The 21,264-nt window shown below is 46.9% G+C and overlaps 1 protein-coding gene across 2 annotated transcripts in view; it reads left to right on the plus strand.

Moving 5' to 3' along the window:
* The window catches only part of MCF2L2 (MCF.2 cell line derived transforming sequence-like 2), a 272,786-nt gene extending 252,488 nt beyond the window's left edge, over positions 1-20,298 (plus strand). For both annotated transcript variants that reach the window (XM_011986157.1, XM_011986156.1), the window contains exons 26-30: positions 4,883-4,916; positions 6,881-6,978; positions 19,520-19,608; positions 19,986-20,101; positions 20,175-20,298. In XM_011986157.1, coding sequence (XP_011841547.1) covers positions 4,883-4,916; positions 6,881-6,978; positions 19,520-19,608; positions 19,986-20,101; positions 20,175-20,298 — 461 coding nt within the window. The remainder of the gene's footprint in view (positions 1-4,882; positions 4,917-6,880; positions 6,979-19,519; positions 19,609-19,985; positions 20,102-20,174) is intronic.
* Positions 20,299-21,264: the final 966 nt, after the last annotated feature.

Genomic DNA, 21,264 nt, shown 5'->3' on the forward strand with positions numbered 1-21,264 from the left:
AGCAAAGACTTAGAACCAACCCAAATGCCTATCAATGATAGACTGGATTAAGAAAATGTGGCACATATACACCATGGAATACTATGCAGCCATAAAAAAGAATGAGTTCGTGTCCTTTGTAGGGACATGGATGAAGTTGGAAACCATCATTCTGAACCAACTATCGCAAGAACAGAAAACCAAACACCACATGTTCTCACTCGTAGGTGGGAATTGAACAATGAGAACAATTGGACACAGGAAGGGGAACATCACACACTGGGGCCTGTCGTGGGTTAGGGGGAAGTGGAAGGGATAGCATTAGGAGATATACCTAATGTAAATGATGAGTTAATGGGTGCAGCACACCAACATGGCACATATATACATATGTAACAAACCTGCACGTTGTGCACATGTATGCTAGAACTTAAAGTATAATAAAACATTTTTAAAAAGGAAAAAAAATTTCCAGTGTTCTGAAAATAAATTTTCTGACCATTTTTGGCCAGTTTTTTCCATGCTTTCACAAAGAAGAGAATTTGGGGAGGGTTTTTTTCTCCACCATTTTGACTGATGTCACATGCTGTACTCCTTTCAGCAAGTAAAAATCATCTTTAAGTAGGCTTTATCCTTTCATTTTGTTTTTTTGTTTTGTTTTGTTTTTGAACCAATTCTCATAATAGTAGGGATATTTGGTGGGAAAATCCACAGCAAACTTTATCAATTGAGTTCTGATGTTCCCCTCAGGTAATGTTACTAGGGTGAAGAAATGTCAGTCTCATGTGGAAAGTCTATCTTCCATCATTTATACTGGCAGTGGTTTGCATTTTGGGTAAGAAAAATCACGTAAAAATGAAAAGATAACCTTTGTCTTTAGAGATAGCAGGAATGCAACTAGCTCACACTTTTTCTAGGTCTTCTGTGATCATCAGCTGCTCAGGAATGTGCAAGGGGTGTGCATCATAAGATAAGGGAAAAGATAAACCAAGTAGTGTAACTGGGAAGCCACCACATCAGTTTTCTGTCACAAAAACCAAGCAACATAAGCTCTTGATTTAAACTGTAGGTAACTGCCAAGAACCAGTAACAAGATTATATCATTGATTTTACTTTGTATAAAAATAAGATGGGAAAAACTATGATTTGCTTTTGTTTTACAACTATTAATATTATGTTAAATATATGTTGTGGTAATTGAATAGAAGTGTCCTAGAGGCTTAACACGGAATGATATGGTAACACTAGTAGAAAAAATTACTTGTTTCCTGCAGAAACAACATTCTAGTCACAAGCTTGTTTAGAAATCCTTACTCACTAGGTCAGTGTTTCTCAAAAGGTGGTTTAAGGACCACCTGCATTCAAATTATTTGAAGGGCTTGCTACAAATGCAGATTTCTGGTTCCACCCCAGAACTATAGAATAGCTAGGGTTAGTCCTGGCGACATACATTTTAGCTTATTAAGGTTTCTAGGTAGAGACTTTTTACTGTAATTTTTAAAACTCCTTTACTGAGGTATAATGACACGATAAACCACACATATTTAAAGTGTACAATTTGATAAGTTTTGACATCTGTATATATCTGTAAGGCATCACCACAGTCAGGATAATGAACATGCCTATCATCCGCAAAGGTTTGTTCACACTCCTTTGCATTCCCTTCCTCCTGCCCCTCCCTCACCCACCCCAGGTGATGACCGATCTCCTTTCTGTCACTAGAGGTTAGTCTGCATTTTCTAGAATTTCATAAGAGATAATACAGTATGTACTTTTTTTTGGTCTGGCTTCTCTCCTTGGCTTATTTATTCTGAGATTCGTCTATGTTGCATTTTGTAAACAATAGTACATATTTTGGTTGTTGCTGAGTAGTATTTCATTGTTTGGCTAGACCCCATTTTCTTTATCTATTTACTTGTTAATGAACATCCAATTTGTGTCTGCTTTGGGGCCATTTTGAATAATGCTGCTATGAACATGCAAGTACAAGTCTTACTGTGGACATGCGTTTTTATTTCTCTTAGGTAAATACCTAAGAGTATAATGGTTTGGCCATATGGTAGGTGTATGTTTAATTTTTAGGAAATTTCTAATTACTTTCCAAAGTGATTATACCATCTTCCATTCCCATAGTAATGTACGAGAATTCCACTTGTGCCATGTCCTCGCCAATTCTTGGTATTGTCAGTCTTTAAAATTTTCAGATTTCTAATAGGGGCATAGTGGTATGTCATTAAGGTTTTAATTTGCTTTTCTCTAGTAACTAATGGTTGAGCATCTCTTTATGTGCTGCTTTGCCATCTTTATATCTTCTTTGGTGAAGTGTCTGTTCAAATCTTTTGCTCATTGTTTTCTTATTATTGAGTTTTGAGAATTTTTATGTATATCCTAGATACATGTCCTTTTAATGCTTTGTAAATATTTTCTTTTAGTGTGTGGCATATTTTTCTCCTAAGAGTAACTTTTGAAGAGCAAAAGACTTTAATTCTTATAATATTTAATTTTAAAATTGTATGGATCATGCTTTTGGTGTCCTGCCTAAGAAATCACTATCCAAACGCCATAAAGATTTCCTCCCTATGTTTTCTTCCAGAAGTTTTATAGTTTTACATTTAGGTCACTGATCCATTTTGGGTGTTGGTTTGTTTGTTTCTGTTTTTGATTTGTATGTGGTGTGAGGTATGGATCAAAGTTCAGTCCTTTGCATGTTGTTGTTCTAGTTTTTCCATTGCCAGTTGTTAAAAACACTATTCTTTCTCCAACTGACTATTTATGTAGGTGCATCTATTTCTGGATGCCTGATTCATTTCCATTGATTTATTTGTCTACCTTGACATCAGTCCCTCACTATCTTGGTTACTGCTGCTTTCTGATAAGTCCTTGACATCAGTCCCTCACTATCTTGATTACTGCTGCTTTCTAATAAGTCTTAAAATGAGGTAGTTAGAGTCCTCTAATTTTGTTCTTCCTTTTTAAAGTTGTTTTGATTATTCTCTGTCCTTTATACTTCTATATATATTTTAGAATCTGCTTGTCAACTTCTCAAAAAAACTAATTGAGATTTTGATTAGGATTATGTAAAACCTCTAGACCAATTTGGTGAGAATTGACTTCTTAACAATATTAAGCTTAATCTAAAATTTAAATTCTAACTGACTTCCCTGCTGCCTTCCTGGCCCTGCAGAAAAAGACAAGTTTGTTATGAAGATATGACATTTATTCAGTTGACAATTCAGAAAGAGATTTCTCAAGCCCTCCTTAAGACCTGCACTGTGCTCTCTAGGTTGTGACAGGAATGCAAAAATCTAGATAAGAAGCAAAACCAGGCCCCAGCCTGTGGTTTAGATAAAAAGAAAAACACTACTGAACTGAGAGGCCCAGTGGTGTTGTACCAGCCCCTTCCTTTTACAGATGTGCAAGCAGAGGGTCAATTTTACACAACTTATCCGCAGCAGAATGGAGTCTCCTGAGCCTAGTACACCAAGTAGGGTCTGATGAAATGTCTCTGTGAGTGATGCAAATGGCAAGGGCTCTAAGAATTCAGAGAGGGCCCACAGTGGATGGTGAGTGAGTGGGAACCAGGGCCCTGGGCTGAACCAGGAGCAGAATGCAGACTCAGGCTCTCTGGATACCCTTGAGGGTATCCAAGCAATGTTGAGAAGATGGTGTCCCAGGTTCCAAGATCAGGAATATCAGGACTGTCAGTACCTTATGCCTGCTGAGCACTTTACAAACCTCTGACATATAAACATTATCTTCTAGATTCATTTTTACACCATCCATCCTACAACACCTTTCAACCTTTGTGGATTGTTAAGCATAATAACCCTATACACTGGCCAAAGCATAGAGAGCATAGAGTGACCTCAGGGCCATGGGTGAGAGGAAGGACAGTGGAAGCCAATGAGGGATTTAGAGAGAGGGCCTCTCAGAGATAACCAGGCAGAAGAGGACATTGTACCCAGGTGTTATGGAGTCAGCTAGGGCTTGGGCAGGGAAGAGAAGCGTGTCACTGATGGGTGAGATAGAGCAGCACAAGAAGCTGAGGAGGGAGGCAGGCACTGAGGTTTGGGACAAGCTCCTCAGCTGTGGCATGACTACCTATGATCGGGAGGTGTAGGGAGACTGCGGGGAAAGGTCAGGCCCCACCCAGAAGGATGCAGGAGCAGGTAGTGCTGTGGGTGGGATACAAGGCAAAGCCCCAGTCCTGGCAGAAATCAAGGCTATGATCCCATCCTAGCAACTGGGCAACACGTGCCAGTCACATCGGTAGTAAAAGGTAGGCCCAGGAACCTTGAAAATCACAGAGCTGCTTTGAAGTGAGCACATTCAGTGATGATCTGGAGCCTAGTCTGGGAGAGTCAAGGATAGGGTGGAAGGAAAAAGACTGAGATGGCCTCAAATATCAGGCCAAGGAATTTGGCTTTTATGCCATGGGAGGCAGTGGGGGGCCACTGGAGGTTGAGATCTGGTGTTATGCTCATACCTGGGACAACACTTTAGTAAAGAGTGTGATTCTTATCGCTCTCCCAGGGACTCATGATTTTTTCCCTCATCAAGTCACATAATTTGGGCTCACATGGAAAAAATCAGCATTTGATGAGTACACTGTTTATTCTTTAATTCAGTATTAATGGAGTTAACTGTAGAAACTTGGATGGACCCAGAATCAATGCATGCAGGAAACTCAGCAGGATGGGCTAGAGACGTGGGGGAGGATGCCAGGACCACGTGAGCCCAGGGACTGCAGCAACGTTTTCTGAATTCCTGGGAAAATAAGATCAAGACCTATACACCTTTATATATTTTTATAGTATTCTCTGTATGCATATATGTGTATTTAAAAATCAATTCAAATTAGCTTAAAGTTGAGAGTGCTGTTTTTTGTTTTTTTAAATTTTAGACCAAGGAAATCCACAGTGTGAAATGAGCACAAGGTGAGTACTGATTTTTTTATTTTAAAGACGTGTCAGATGCTTTGGATGTTTCATATTGAGTCCATGTCATTGCTTTTATTGCTCTTCTTCCCCCAACACTTGGCTTATTACAAGGGATTTCCAATTTTTAAAAAATACTGGCTAGGTGCAGTGTCTCATGCCTGTAATCCCAGCACTTTGGGAGGCCAAGACAGATGGATTGCTTGAGCCCAGGAGTTTGAGACCAGCCTGGGCAATATGGTGAAACCCTGTCTCTAACAAAAAAATACAAAAATTAGCCTAGGGTGGTGGCGCAATTTTAGTCCCAGTTACTCGGGAGGCTGAGGTGGGAGGATCACTTGAGCCCAGGAGGTCAAAGCTGCAGTGAGCCTAGATCACATCACTGCACTCTAGCCTGGGTGACAGAGCAAGAGCCTATCTCAAAAATAAATAAATAAGTACATATATATGTAAATAAATATAAAACATTAAATAATAAATCAGTTCCCAACCCCACTGCTAGCCTAGGATATTAAATCAGTTCCCAACCCCACTGCTAGCTAGGATATCTTTTCTGGTGCACACTTGCTGTATTGCCAGTTGAGGTAGATCTGCCAGTTCGAAACCTCCCCTAATTGTCCTTGCTTTTGGCTGTTTGCTTGAGTTTTCTATTCCATTCCTATTTTCACAAGGCTGCCCTGCCTCCTACTTTGCTGAGTGGGCCAGTGCACCCTCTGATGTTACCTCCCCCGGCTTCCCCCTCTCCACTTAGAACTCTCCTGATCATCTTCCTTTCTTTATCCCCCCTTGTCTGGGAGGAAGGTGTGATACAGGAGTCTGCTTAGTTTTTCTCAGCTCATTTGGCCCGATCCTTGTGGAACCCACCCAGACCCTAACCCAAAAAGATGAGAGAAGTGGAAAAGGTGAGGGCTCTAGAAAGCAGCTGTTTCTACCCCTCCTCTTTGCCCCCACACTCTTACAGAGTACTCTATTGCAGCGTTTAATATGCTATAATTTTATTATGTGTTTACATTTTCTCCCTACTAGATCATGAATTCCTTTAGGGCATGGAGGTTGTCTTATTAGTTTTAGCTTCCCTCAGGCCTCATCTACCAGTGCCAGGCACTTTTGTAGGTGCTCAGTAAATATTTAGTGAATAAACAAATGAAAGCACTCATTGAATAATCAGACAAGGCCAGCAAACCACTCTGCAAGCAAGGCCGGGGGTGATGAGATTTAGCTCAGGCATATCTTATTCCTCTTGGACCTCCAATGCTTAGTAGGTGTTTATTCACTGGATTCGTCTAACCCAAAAGAGTTACTATCATAGTTGACATTTCGGGTCAATAAAGAGGAAGGAGGGAGCTGTAGTGAGCCAGTGAAAACATTTTTGAGAAGACAAAGGTGATTCTTCCTCCTCACCGCTCCCCTCTTTAAGATTTGTAGCCATGTAATCCCAGCACTTTGGGAGGCCAAGGTGGGTGGATCACAAGGTCAAGAGATCGAGACCATCCTGGCCAACATGGTGAAACCCCGTGTCTACTAAAAACACAAAAATTAGCTGGATGTAGTGGCACATGCATGTAGTCCCAGCTACTCGGGAGGCTGAGGCAGGAGAAGGCGTCAACCCAGGAGGCAGAGCTTGCGGTGAGCCGAGATTGCGCCAGTATACTCTAGCCTGGGCAACAGAGCGAGACTCCGTCTCAAAATAAATAAATAAATAAAAGAAAGAAAGAAAAAAGATTTGCAGCCAATTAGATGTTTGCTGTGTAATCCAACAAGACGTGTCCTTTGGACATTTCCTTACTGCATATCACCTACCGAGCTGAGGCAGGCCTTCAACTACAGGTAAGGGAGGAGCAGCAGGTCCTCGAGACCTAGACCAGAGATACACTAGGTGAGCCAGTGCTACTCCAACTGGTGGGGGAGGGATGCATGTGTTATTCCTTCCAGTGACTCAATGTTCACGTTTATTTCTCTAAAAGCAAAGGCAATGGAGCGGGATGCGGACCATGGATTGAAAACATGGAAAGAGCTACCACTAGCAAAGAAGACCCAGCCTCCAGCCCAGGAGGGATTAAAGGTAGGGAGGGTCCCGTGGGAGAGTGGAGCACAGAAGCAGTGGGGTGATACCAGCTGCTTAGATGCTAAGGAAGTCATCACCTAGGGCCCAGCCCTTCTTTAGTTAAATGAGGGAGAAAAAAGAAAGCATTGTACCACCATGTGGTTTAAAATCGATTTCCTGCTATTCATTTGTGTAGAACAAATGGGGCCAGAATTAACATGAAGGCAAATGCCTCACGTTGAGAAGGTAGACGCACCCCCTTATCCACAGTTTCACTTTCCCTACTGTCTGTGCTCCCCACCCCGCCAGCCTTGGTCACTTATAACCATCTTGGTGATTAAATCGACTGTTAGGATCATAGTGCTTGTGTTCAAGTCACTCTTACTTTACTTCATAATGGCCCCAGGCTGGGCGCAGTGGCTCATGCCTGCAATCCTAGCACTTTGGGAGGCCGAGGTGGGTGGATCACCTGAGGTCAGGAGTTCAAGACCAGCCTGGCCAAGATGGTGAAACCTCGTTTCTACTAAAAATACAAAAATTAGCCAGGCGTGGTGGTATGTGCCTGTAATTCTAGCTACTCAGGAGGCTGAGGCAGAGAATTGCTTGAACCTGGGAGGTGGAGGTTGTAGTGAGCTGAGATGGTGCCACTGCACTCCAGCCTGGCCGACAGAGCGAGACTCTGTCTGAAAAAAGATAAGTAAATAAATAAATAAAATAAACAATGGCCCCAAAGCACAGTCGTGATGCTGGAAATTCAGATATGCCAAAGAGAAGCCGTCAGATGCTTCCTGTAAGTGAAAAGGTAAAAGTTCTTGATTTAACAAGAAAGAAAAAAATCACATGCCGAAGTTGCTAAGATCTATGGTAAGAAGGAATCATCTATCCACGACATTGTGAAGAAGGAGAAAGAAACTTGTACTCGTTTTGCTGTCGCATCTCAAACTGCCAAAGTTTACAGCAGCAGTACTAAGATGAAAAAGGCGTTAAATCTGTGGGGGTGGAAGGCAAATAGAAACATGCTCCCACTAATGGCAGTCAAGTTTGGCACTCTCTGGGGTTTCAGGCATCCACTGGGGATCTTGGAAGTAGTCCCTGAGGATAAAGGGGGACTACTGTACATGTCATTATAAATTTGTCCAAACCCAAGGAATGTACAACACCCCAGAGTGAACCATGATGTGAGCTACAGACTTTGGGTGAATATGATATATTCAGGGTATAGATTCATCCATTGTAACAAATGTGCCTCTCTGGTGGGGCATGGTGATAGTCAGGGAGGCCATGCATGTGTGAGCACAGGGGATATATGGGAAATCTTCGTACCTTCCTCTCAGTTTTTCTGTGAACCTAAAACTGCTCTAAAAAAATAAAGTCAGTTGGGTGTGGTGGCTCACGCCTGTAATCCCAGCACTTTGGGAGGCCGAGGTGGGCAGATCACCTGAGGTCAGGAGTTGAAGACCAGCCTGGCCAACATGATGAAACTAAAAATACACAAAATTAGCTGGGCATGGTGACACATGCCTTAATCTCATCAACTCGGGAGACTGTGGCAGGAGAATCGCTTGAACCCAGGAGGCAGAGGTTGTGGTGAGTCAAGATCGCACCATTGCACTCCAGCCTGGGCAACAAGGGTGAAACTCCTTCTCAAAAAATAAAATAAATAAAGTCTTCTAAAAAAGTTTTTAAAATAAACCACATATACAGTATTATAGTAGAGAGTACTGACAGCCTGCCCAGACCCTCTTTACAGGCTGCTGGCCCCATGTCTCCGCTGCTATGAGGTTAGCTGACAATGGCTCACAGCCGTGCCCTCCAGACAGTTGCCCTCCGCTGCCCAGGGTTGTCCAGCCAGGAAATACCTGTGAGGTTATGTCCTCCCCTAAGGGTGGCTTATGGCCCACCAATGCTTACTGATTCAGGGTACAGAAGCCAGTCCTTCTGTCTCAAGATGGTAACCTGCGGTGCCATCCATGCTCCAGCACTGCCCAGGGGATCCGGCTGATGCTAGACTTCCGCTAAGCCCACGTCTGTGCCTGGCTTCTTCCCTGCCCTAGCTTTGGCCTCACTGTCTTCCAGGTTTCATCTGAAAGCCCTTTGTCAATAACACACTTGCATAGTCTGCTTCTGGGGAACCTGACTGAAGACCGTTAGTACCAGGAGGGGTCCCAGAATGGATGGGATTCTGGTGTTGGCTTACTGCAGTCCAAATGGACACGAGGACCTCATTATTGGTGTTAAGTGGAGTGTTGAGAGTCCTGGGGCCTTGGCCTGCTGTATCAGTTCAATTGCTCAGACCTTCATCTGTGGTGACCTGGGATCAGATACAGGTGGATGGGGATATGCCAGCTGGTGCAATGTCTCTAACATTTGAGAGCTTTGAGGAAAATATTATCTATCAGGAAGGTAGAGTTGGGAGGCTGTTGCTAAGAGCCTCCCGTTGATGCACTGAAGAGAGAAAGTAACAGGGTCAGACTAATTACCAATTTAAAACACAGGATCAGAATCAGGGGGCCTCCCTGCCAACATTTAGCCTCTCATCTCCTACAACAGAGGCAGACTGGGCTGGTAAAAGTGGCAGAATTTGAGAGAAGGAAAAATGCTCAGCCTAGGCAAGTCTGCCATCTGGACATTTTGGACTCCTAGTGCCAGTAGATGAGCAGGCAAAGTCAGATCCTGAGGGAAGATAAGGGACCAAAAAACTGGGAATGAGGACATCTGGGTAAATGCCCTTGACCTCCCGGGCTGGCAGCAGTGGCCTACTCCGCCTTATACTACAAAGTACAGCCAAGGACCAACTGTAGCAGCAGGTGGCAGCCATAGATTTAGTTAAGTAGGATTCTTGCTGTGCTCCCTAGTGGAACTGTCTCCCTTGGGTCCTGTCCCTTAAGCAGTACCTCCTCCTGATGACCAGGACCCATTTCTCCTTCCAGTGTGGTAACTGCTCTCTTTGCCTGTTGGTCTCCTGGCATGAGGACAAAGAGATAGGATTCCTCATGCCAGTAGGGCTAGGGCCTGGCTAGGGGAAAGGGAGAAGCTGAGATTCACCCTGTCCCCTAAGACTGTGCAGAAGCCTCAGATGAGGCATACAAGGCAACGTTTGCCCTTCTCAAGATCTGTCTCCACCTCCCTTCCTGAACCGTTCCAGAACAACCACTAGGATCAAATGACAACATGACCTGACTAGAGAAGGGGCACACAGGCCTGTGGGGGTGAACTCAAAATGTGAGAGTCTTTGAACTGTGCTTTAATGCCCACTAAAGAAGGTGCATAGCAGAAGTCCAGTTAGTCCACTTCCTCTTAGGCACCCCAGTGCCTGCACCACGGGCTCGGAAATGGAGAAGCCTTGGTAGTAGAATTGAACCTGTGCTCGGCCCCAGCAGCGAGGGCTCCATGTCTTCAAGACTGCGCTAGCTGCTACCGCTACCACTGTTAAATGTCCAACTTGCCAGCAGAGGTCAGTGCTGAGCCCCCAGTTTGGTACTGTCTCTTGAGGAGACAAGTTGATTTTATCTGACCCCTTCAAGCTAGAAAGTACAGTGTGTGACCAACCATATAGCGTTACTTTTTTTTTTGAGATAGAGTTTCACTCTTGTCGCTGGAGTTGGAGTGCAATGGCGCCGTCAGGGATCACTGCAACCTCCACCTCCTGGGTTCAAGCTATTCTCCTGCCTCACCTTTCTGAGTAGCTGAGATTACAGGCTCATGCCACCACACCCAGCTAATTTTTGTATTTTTAGTAGAGAAGACAGGGTTTCACCATGTTGACCAGGCTGGTCTTGAACTCCTGACCTCCAGTGATCCATCCACCTCAACCTCCCAAAGTGCTGGGATCACAGGCGTGAGCCACCGCGCCCAGCTGTATAACATTGCTTTGATCAGGGGACTCAGTATGGCAAAAGAGAATCAGCTATGGACATGTGATCACAGGACACAGTCTTACCCTCGCATTCTGAAGCTGGCAGCCTGATAGTAGTGGGACAGCCTCTTGAAAGTGAGGTGGGGCGGGAGTTTGGATGTGGCACTGCGGGGATGGAGTGCTGTCCCTCAGGATGCAGCATACAACTGAACCAATGGCTGTTTTATGGTGTCATGCCCCCAGGAGGCAGAGTATATGAATCTGGAGTCAAGAAGTCAAATGAGTTGTGATCTTGCCCATGATGACTCCAATGATGCACATGGGGACACTTTTTTCTCCTCATGTCTCCAACTTTAACCTCAGTGGGTCTCGACAAGGGAGACACTTCCACTAGGGAACACAGCAAGAATCCTACTTAACTCGATCTGTGGCTGCCACCTGCTGCTGCAGTTGGTCCTTGGCTGTGCCTTGTAGCCATTCTCTCCCTCTTACTCATTCTAGACACCCCTCTCCCCATCTGGCACTTCTGCTGGTGGCATGTAGAGTGAGGGTCCTAGACTCTTATCAGGCTATGGTTCTTGGACTTGGCCATCATAGTTACAGCTGGGCATGGGAGTATTCCGAGATGTCTTAGTGGATCACCTGAGCATCAGACATGTCCCTCTCTGCCTCTGTTAAGCAGCAGCCCCACCTCCTCACGACGACCAGGACCCGTTTCTCCTTCCAGTATGGTAACTGCTCTCTTTGCCTGCTGGTCTACAGACGGGGGGGAAAGGGAAAGGATTCCTCGTGCCAGCTGGGATGGGGTCTGGCTAGGGGAAGGGAAGAAGGTAAGATTCACCTAAGGACCTACACAATTTCCGGATGGGACAGTCAGCAGACAGGTGGGTGTGCTGTTTTGAGTGCTGTTGGTTAACCAGCCTCTTTCTGGCAGCTTACGGTGAAAATAAAGGATGTAAGCTAATACTGTTTTACTAGCTTGGATGGTGCTGAAAATTTTTAATTCTGAATTCACTTTGTCCCTGATTTGCAAAGTCCTGGCCATGTGAAAGACATAAAAATGAGAATAACTGTTCTACCTCAGAGCTAACAGAGGAAGAACCTGTCTGCGGCCTTACTATAGGTCCCTTGTCGGGTCCCTCAAGGTTTCCAAGGTGACCTAGGAGCTATCCAGTATAGCATGTAACGGTTGTTTCTTTGCTAATTTTTGTGGCATTTCCTTTTGGGCCTAGATAATTTAGTTACTTTCATTATCATTACTTTTTTTTTGTTATTCAAACTTATTGGGGCACTCTAGTATTTCAATGATTACTTCATTGTAATCATTTTTTTTTTTACTTATTTACTATATTTATTTATAGTATACTATACTTATATATACACTATACTTATACATATACTATACTATATATACTATAGTATATATACACTACACTTTTATATATATACTATACTATAGTATATATACACACACACAGAAATGCACAGAAAAAAACTATAGTATATAGTGTATATATACTATAGTATAGTGTGTATATGTATACACTATACTTATTTACTATAAGTTCTAGCAAACAGCCCCCTCTGGAGAGATGGTGGGTTATTTTAGATATCTGACCAATTAGTTTTAACTATTTTGTTTCCTTTTCTGATTATAAAAGGAATACACATGTAGATTGTCAGAAATTTAGAAAATACAGGAAAGTACAAATAAAAATACAAATCCGACATAACCAGATATAATCACCATTATCTTCTTCTTGCAGACGTTGTCTATAGAAATGCATGATTTGGTCAGTTGTGGTGGCTCATGCCTGTAATCCCAACACTTTGGGAGGCCAAAGCAGGAAGATCACTTGATATCCAAGAGTTTGAGACCAGCCTGGGTAGTATCACAAGAACCCATCTCTACAAAAACTCTTGTTGCCCAGGCTGGAGTGCAATGGCGTGTAATTGGCTCACTGCAACCTCCACCTTCCGGGTTCAAGTAATTCTCCTGCCTCAGTCTCCCGAGTAGCTGGGATTACAGGTGCCCACCATCACACCTTGCTAATTTTTGTATTTTCAGTAGAGATGGCGGTTTCACCATTGTGGCCAGACTGGTCTCAAACTCCTGACCTCAGGTGATCCGCCTGCCTCAGCCTCCCAAAGTTCTGGGATTTACAGGCATGAGCCACTGCACTGGACGTACAAAAAAAAATTTTTTTTAATTAGCTGGGCATGGTGGTGGGTGTCTGTAATCCTAGCTACTTGGCAGGCTGAGGTGAAAGGATTGCTTGAGCTCAGAAGGTTGAGGCTGCTGTGAGCCATGATTGTACCACCGCACTCCTCCTGGGCAAGAGTAAGACCCCGTTGCAAAACAAAGATATGCATGATTTTTTAAAAAAAAATTGAGCCGTACTAAAATTGGGGTGACTTTATATTTTAATCTTATTGGAAATTTTCCATTAAAATTCTGATGAAAGAGACAAGACTCTGACTGAACCAACCTAGACATATTGGCTTGCCCTTCCCTCCTGCTACTCATCTTTGGGCTTATTCCAATCCAGAACATTTGAGGGCAGCTGAGCTGGGAGGCAAAGCTAGATTATAAAGTTTCTTTGATCCACCTCCCCCGCAGGTTCCAGCAGCTCTGAAAATCTAAAGACAGTCAGCTCAGACTGCCTTAGGAGCTGGCAGGGACTTTGACAAGAGAAATGCACAGAAAAAAAAAAAATGTGCCCTGAGAATGCCAACATGTAGAATCTGAAAGCAATTAATTAGATGCTCTCAAGAATGATTCACTTCCTCCTGGCCAAAGATAGGCTTGCAAATGAAATAGACACTTCAGCTATAGGCCAGCCTAAGATATCCACATTTATACTCTGGGCCACCAAGCAAAAGATTGTAACTGAGCCTAGTACCCCGGAAACATTTTGGAACTCTCTCCTGTTGTGAGCTCTGGAGAGCTACCGAAATGGATTAGACAGAATGTGACCCCCATGTATTAAGTTCTAGAAGACAGAGAGGGAAATTGGTTAGCAGCACGCACAACATAATGATGAAGGGCTCAAACTCAGGTCTCAAAGACCCAGCCTCAAGTCCCGCTCCATCTCTTTGGATGGATTCTGTAGCCTCTCTGTGCTTAAGTTCTTTTTATCATTTGTTTTACAAAATGGATATAATATTGTATAGTCTTGCCGTGAGGATTAAATGAGATGCAGCCCTTAGGCTAGCACCTAGATCTCTGACTTTGATAGCATGTAATTGTTAGCAGTTAGTTACCCCCTGGTTCTTCCAAGTGAAAGGAAGGAAAGCCCCGGGGGTTTAGGCATTGCTTCTAAGCAGCTCACCACCTCCCACCCCAAAGTGAAAATGATATCCTTTAGTTCATGTGATAGAGATGGTCCTTAAAAAGTTGTGCCAGGCCGGGCGCGGTGGCTCAAGCCTGTAATCCCAGCACTTTGGGAGGCCGAGACGGGCGGATCACGAGGTCAGGAGATCGAGACCATCCTGGCGAACACGGTGAAACCCCGTCTCTACTAAAAAATACAAAAAAAAAACTAGCCGGGCGAGGCGGCGGGCGCCTGTAGTCCCAGCTACTCGGGAGGCTGAGGCAGGAGAATGGCGTAAACCCGGGGGGCGGAGCTTGCAGTGAGCTGAGATCCGGCCACTGCACTCCAGCCCGGGCGACAGAGCCAGACTCCGTCTCAAAAAAAAAAAAAAAAGTTGTGCCAAGCACGGTGGCTCACGCCTGTAATCCCAGCACTTTGGGAGGCCAAGGTGGACGGATCAAGAGGTCAGGAGATCAAGACCATCCTGGCCAACATGGTGAAACCCTGTCTTTACTAAAATTACAAAAATATTAACTCGGCGTGGTGGCCCGCTACTGTAGTCCCAGCTACTCGGGAGGCTGAGGCAGGAGAATCACTTGAACCCAGGAGGCAGAGGTTGCAGTGAGCCGAGACCGTGCCACTGCACTCCAGCCTGGTGACAGAGCGAGACTCCATCTCAAAAAAAAAAGTAAAAAAAAAAAAAGTGCATAGAGAAAAATCTAGTTTGAAAGACAATAAAAATAGAATTTGCCCATTTAATGTCTATCAGGTGAGAGCTACCGCTGAACCAGGAGGATCTACAATGGTCTCTTTGTGCCATCCAGTGGACAGTAAGGGAAACACCATGATTTTGTCTTCAAAGTCTATAATTTATCAAAAATATGTATGCTGGTGAGAATAATTTCAGCTCACTACTAGGTTCATTGTTAATAAATTTCATTCTGTTTGTTTAAGCAAAATAAAAAAGCCATTCAGCTTATGTGATGTGCACTAGAAAGATTGTCAACTAAGGGTTTCGAAAGAGAATACTCACCAGTCCTTATCTACAGGAATTCTCATCGCCCATCTTTCCCATTCTTCTTGTCCTTCTCCACCAATACTCCTTATGCTTATCTGATACATAGACTGAGAGTGCCCCAGAGACTCAGGGTGTATCTGCCCCAACACACTACTAGATCTTGGCCGGGACAAAAGTCGTTCTATTCATTTTCCAAGACTGCAACTATCACTTAAAATTTTGCTGTAATCAACTGGGCATGGTGGCTCATGCCTGTAATCTCAGCACTTTGGGAGGCCGAGGCGGGTGGATCACCTGAGGTTAGGAGTTCGAGACCAGCCTGGCCAATATGGTAAAACCCTGTCTCTACTGAAAATACAAAAATTAGCTGGGTGTAGTGGCGTGTGCCTGTAGTCCCAGTTACTCAGGAGGCTGAGACAGGAGAATTGCTTGAACCCGGGAGGTGGAGGTTGCAGTGAGGCAAGATCACGCCACTGCACTCCAGCCTGGGTGACACAGTGAGACCCATGTCTCAAAAAAAAAAAAAAAAACCAAAACCAAAAAAAAACCAACGGTTTTGCTATAATCAAATTGAATATTTGTCAAGAGCCTGTGTGTTTGGCATGGTTTTTTCTGAGGGGTGTGTGTGGGTGTGTGTGTGTGTTTGCTCTGTTTCTTTTTAAAACCATTTATTATCCTTATAATCTGTTTCCTTCCCTGAGTGTTTATGAGGACGAGACAATGGCAGACAAACCTCCCCCAAATGTAAGTAATAATAGCACACCTGGAGTGCCCAGAGCTGTTTTGAGACCCTCTCTTTAGTATTGTTGTAATTGCTATGCACAGTAATCATAACAGGTACTATTTGTTGAATTCCTGTCATGTACCAGGCATTTTTCTTTATCAGAAGTTTTGCTAATCCTCATGTCAAGACTGCAAAATCGATGTTATTATCTCCAGTTTAGACATAAGGAAGCTGATGCTCAACAGGTTAAGTGATGTATCCAAGATCACACAGCTAGTGAGTGACAGAGTGAGAATCAGGTCTGACTGCCCTCAGGTCTGACTGACTCCAGAGCACCTTCTCCTGCCGTGGGGCAATGGGCCTCGCAGTTGTTCCATCACGCGCCTGTGACTGGCCAGACCCTGAGTCTGAGATTTTGGGGTCTCTTCAGCGCTGCCAGCTCCTTAGTGCCTAAGACTCTTAGGACCTCAGAGCCCATGACCAGTGAATCCAGCAGGGGATTAAATATGCAGATGATGTACGACAGCAAAAGTCAGCCCAGGGGCTGGGTGCGATGGCTCACACCTGTAATCCCAGCACTGTGGGAGGCCTAGGCGGGAGGATCAGTTGAGCTCAGGAGTTCAAGACCAGCCTGGCCAATGTGGTGAAACCCCATCTCTACCAAAAAATACAAAAATTAGCTGGGTATGGTGGCATGTGCCTGTGGTCCCAGCTACTCAGGAGGCTGATGTGGGAGGATCAGTTCAACCCAGGAAGTCAAGGCTTCAGTGAGCCGTGATCACACCACTGCACTGCAGCCTGGGTGACAAGCCAGACCCTGTCTCCAAAATAAATAAATAAAAGCCCAGGGCTGGGGCTGGAAGGCCTGGGTGAGGAAGGGAACATGGTCTCTAGGAGTCAGGACACCCAGGTCCTGGCCCTGATTCAGCTCCCACAGGGCCTTGTGTCAGTCCCCACAGGGCCCACAGCCTGGTGGTCAATTACCATTCCTGGCAGGGCACCCCCATGAGCCGCACTTTCCTCTCCAGAGAGCCTGGGGCTTTGCCTGCAGGGTGCTCTCTAAGGTTTTCTGGTTCTGAGAATTCAGGGTTTCTTCCAGAAGCCCTGGGAGATACCTGGTCAATAGGTTACCGTCTCTGCTGCCAGGAACCCGGGGCCTAGGGGGAGACAAGGCGAGAGCACACCCAGAGCAGCTGCAGTTTGCTCAGGAGAGATGTCGCCCAAGGGCCTGGATGAGATTCCCCCACCTCCGCAGCCCCCCTCCTGCTTTGTCTCCTAGGATAGAAGAGAGCATGATAGGATGTAGTGGGACAGATGAGGACTTCACACACTGTAAGGGTAAACATTGTTTCGTCTGCTTGTGTTTGAATTGTATAAATGTATTTCTGCGTGTATGCTGTGTTAGGGGGTAAAATTTGCGTCTCCCTGAGGTTGCACTCTGAGTATGGAAAACCTGGCTGTAGACTAACCCAGATCCCCCATGGTGCTCCAGGCATCCCCAGCCTCACTTGTGGCACCCGGCGTTCCTGCTGTCACCGGCCCACGTGGGTCCTCTGTCTTTCTCTGCATTGTCAGGGCCTGCGCTGACAGTCCCCCCACAGGGAGGTGGAATCTGGGGCTTGACAGCACTGGGAGGATCCTTCCTCTTTCCAGGCTCAGGCAAATCCTTGCCTGGAGGCAGGGAATGGGCTAGATGACCCCTGAAACAGTTCAGTCCAGGGTCTGATAGCCCCTTTGTGCCCAGCGCTGTGCCCCCTCCCCTTCCCACGCTTCCCTGCAGGGCCTGCGAGAGCAGGGAAAGCAGCTGCCAGCTCCAGGCAGTCATTTTACCCCAGGTGCCACTTACCCTGAGGAGGGGCTGGAACCAGCTAATCATTTTACCTGGAGATGCCACTTACCCTCCAGAGGGGCTGGAGCCTGTCAGGTTTTCCAGTTCTTGTGTTGCCTCCCAGCCCTGCCCACACCAGGTTGTGGGTGTGTATGGCTGACGAAGGCCCCTGAGCCAGGCCAACCCCCAACCTCCCAGTGGGTGGCTCTGTGGTCCCTGGCAGCCCCGGCATCATCCAGGGCACAGAGGCCATGGACCCTGGAGACACAGCCCTTGCTATTCACGCAGGGGATGGTCAAGAGCATGGCTCCGTTTGTCCCTCTATCCCTCCCTCACAGAGCTTTCAGCAAGACGATCATTCTTCCATTCTCACCGCTTGCTCCTGGCATAAGGAGACCCCAGGGCTGGAGGACTTCTCTAAAGAGGAGTCTTGGGATTTCCTCAGATGCTCCCAAGTCCCATCTGGAGGATGAAGGTGGGGAGCACATCCTTGAGGCAGTTTCTCCTCTGCCCCCCACCCCTCGCCTCTCCCACCTCTGGGGGCTAGGAACTTAACCAGGACTTGCTTCAACCTGAGAGGAGGGTGTCCAGCCTCCTCAGAGCCTGCCACCATCAGGGGGGATTTCAGAGGGGCCTCCTGGGAGGTGCTGCCCAGCTGCCCCCCCCCCCTCCGTGTTACTCACACAGCCCCCACTGATCTGCTCTGGGGGCCGGGGCCCAGAACATGGCTTGTAGGGGACCTGGGACAGCAGCCCAGGAGACACCACTTGTTCATTGCCTGCTCACCCAGATAACTGCAGCTCCCTCCACTGCCGCCTACCGCCCTCCGGCCATGCCTCTGCCCAGAATGCCCTCCTTCTCCAGTCCTGCCCACCCCTGAAGCCCTGCCCAAACCTCCCTGAATTCTCGCCTGAGCAGACACTCTCCTGCACAATTTCCGCCACAGGGATTACTCAGCTGAGCCTCAGTCTGGGGCTGCCCTGTGCTGGGACCTTTCTGCAGATGCTCGGCTCCCTACCCTCGCCTGTGAGCCGTGTGGGGCAGAGACTCCATCTCACTCAGAGTGGAGTAAAGAGCAAGAGTGCTGGAGAAGCCAGCTGCCCTGCCACAGGCCAAGAGGATTTGGCCAAGTGACCACTGCTGTCTGTTTCCCCAACTGTAAAGGGGGCTGAGACCCTTACAGGGTTGTGAGGCTTAAACTTTGACAAACGCCTAACATACCACCAGGCACAGGGCAGTTGCTCAGCATTTGGCAGTGGCTGCTGTTCCCCACAGTGTCCAACACCTCCGGGGGATGTAACAGGTGCACCACGGACAAGACTGATGAGTTTATCAGTTCACTGGAGAGAGAGGCAGGATGGATGCACTTGCATGTTCCTCTGATCTTCCCTTATGGGGAGCAGTGACACTTGGCAGAGGCTGCCAGGGAGATGGGAAATGGACATTAATTAGGGGAGAGAAAAGGAGGCAAGGAGAGGAGGGTGAGAAAGAGACAGGGGAGGAGGAAGGGAAGGAGGCATGGTTAGAAGACCGGCAAACACAAAAAACAATGACTGTTTTCTTGGAGGAACAGGGAGGTAGGGCCATGAACAGCATGTGGACGGTCTTCTCTGTGAAGTATGGCATTTCAGAGCTGGAAACGCAGCCTGGAGATCACAGACCCCCTCATAGCCCAGCGCAGTGCAGGCCCTGGGAGATCAGGAGTTAGAGATGGGGAGGACCCTGCCTGCAACAGGCACTGCCTGCTACACCCTGCCATAGGCAGAGGGGCTGTCTTCCCACCCCACAGGGGCCCCATCCTTCCCTTTCTCTCCCGAAGGCTGCTCCAGCAGGGAGTTTAGCTCCATGGACACCTTTGAAGACTGTGAAGGTGCAGAAGACATGCAAAAGGAGAGCAGCGCTCTGAGTGTAATTACTTCCCTCTTGTTTCTTTCATCTTCTTCCTCCTTCCTGTTCATCAGCTCCTCCTGCCTCCTGTCCCTCGCCTCCATCCCTCCCCCCCTCCTCAGGATTCTCACCCATAAGGACCTGGTTAAGCCAGGGAGCCGAGGTCACTAGACCCTCAAGGTGGCTCTGACCCTCCTAGCCTGGCACGTCCCCACGTGGCTGTCTCCTTGGCAGTGCGCTGGTGTCCGGTCACAACTGGGGCTCCTGCTGGGAGCCCCGTGGCCCAGGTGGGAGGGTTGGGGTGGGCCGCAGCCTGCCAGCGGGAGTCACCACCTTGCCCGGCCTGGCCACAGCCTCCAGCAATAACTCTGAGGGTGCACCCGTCCCCTCCCTTCCAGCTCGCAGGCCTTTTCCAGTCGGACGACAGTCACGAAACCTGTTCTTCCAAATCTGCTTTCCTGGAGAGGGGAGAAAGCACCCAGGGAGAAAAAGAAGAACGCGATGAGGAGGAAACGTGAGTGTGAACGAGGAAAGACTAAGCGTCTTTTTGGGCCACGGCGTCTCTGACTTTCTTCTTGGAATTACAGGGCGACCCGCAGCACCGAGGAGGAGCGCGCTGGGGCGTCCACGGGCCGGCTGGCTCCTGCGGGGGCGACGGCTGGTTTCCAGGCGCGGGCACGAAGCCCGAGGACCTCCGCCCCGGAGAGCTGACCTTCCTGCGGACGTCCCCGCTCCTCGGCTCCAGAGCGCCCGCATTCCCAGGAGAGGCGGTGTGGGGGCCCGGGCCCTGCCCAGCTACGCAGAAAGCAGACGGGGCCTCGGCGGCGACAGAAACGGGACGCAGGGCCGCCTTCCGGGAGCCCGAGGGGTGCCCTGAGTGAGCGCCTGGCTCCGCACGAGGGACCTCGGAGCTGCTCTAAGGCGCTTGCAGAGCCCACAGCCCACGCCTTCTCAACCGCACACTTTGACATTCCGAGCCGGGCAATTCTTTGTTGTGTGGGTTTCTCTGTGCTCCCACGGTAGGATGTTTAGCAGCATCACTGGCCTCTACCCGCTAGGGTCCAGGAATGCGCCACCCCATCCTCCACCCCACCCCCAAATTGTGACAATCAAAAATGCCTGCAGACACGCCCACATTTCTCCAGGGCGGGGTGGGAATCGGTTGAGAACCGCTTAGCCCGAGCCTTGGAGGAGCCGGAGCTGCTCAAACCCGGCGGGGGCCGCAGACTGAGAGCTCCAGGTCCCCCTCCCAGAATCCCTGCGAGCGTTCATGGGGTGTTCGTGTTAGTGCCAAGATTGCTTCGTTGCAGAGAAGTTCGTTCCAAGTTACTTTCTGAGATATTTTATATATCGATTTATTAGTTTTTAAATGAGTTTTGTTATTTTCAGTTGTATTTTATTTTTAGTTTTATTGGTTGATTTTAATTTTTTGTAGCTTTCTAGTTATTTAATTTTATAGTTTCAGTTACTGGTTTATAGTTACTTTATTTTCAAAGTTATTTAGTTTTCGAGTTGTTCATTTTCAGTTATTTATATGTAGCCATTTTGTTTTAGGAGTTATAGATGTTCAAATTAATTTGCTTGGAATTTATTTTTCATCATCTTTACAATTATTATCTGAGTTATTTACCTTCATAGTTATTTCACTTTAACTTATTGGAGTTTTTGAGTTATTTA

Source organism: Mandrillus leucophaeus, unplaced genomic scaffold, assembly GCF_000951045.1.
Source record: "Mandrillus leucophaeus isolate KB7577 unplaced genomic scaffold, Mleu.le_1.0 Scaffold295, whole genome shotgun sequence".
NCBI lineage: Eukaryota > Metazoa > Chordata > Mammalia > Primates > Cercopithecidae > Mandrillus > Mandrillus leucophaeus.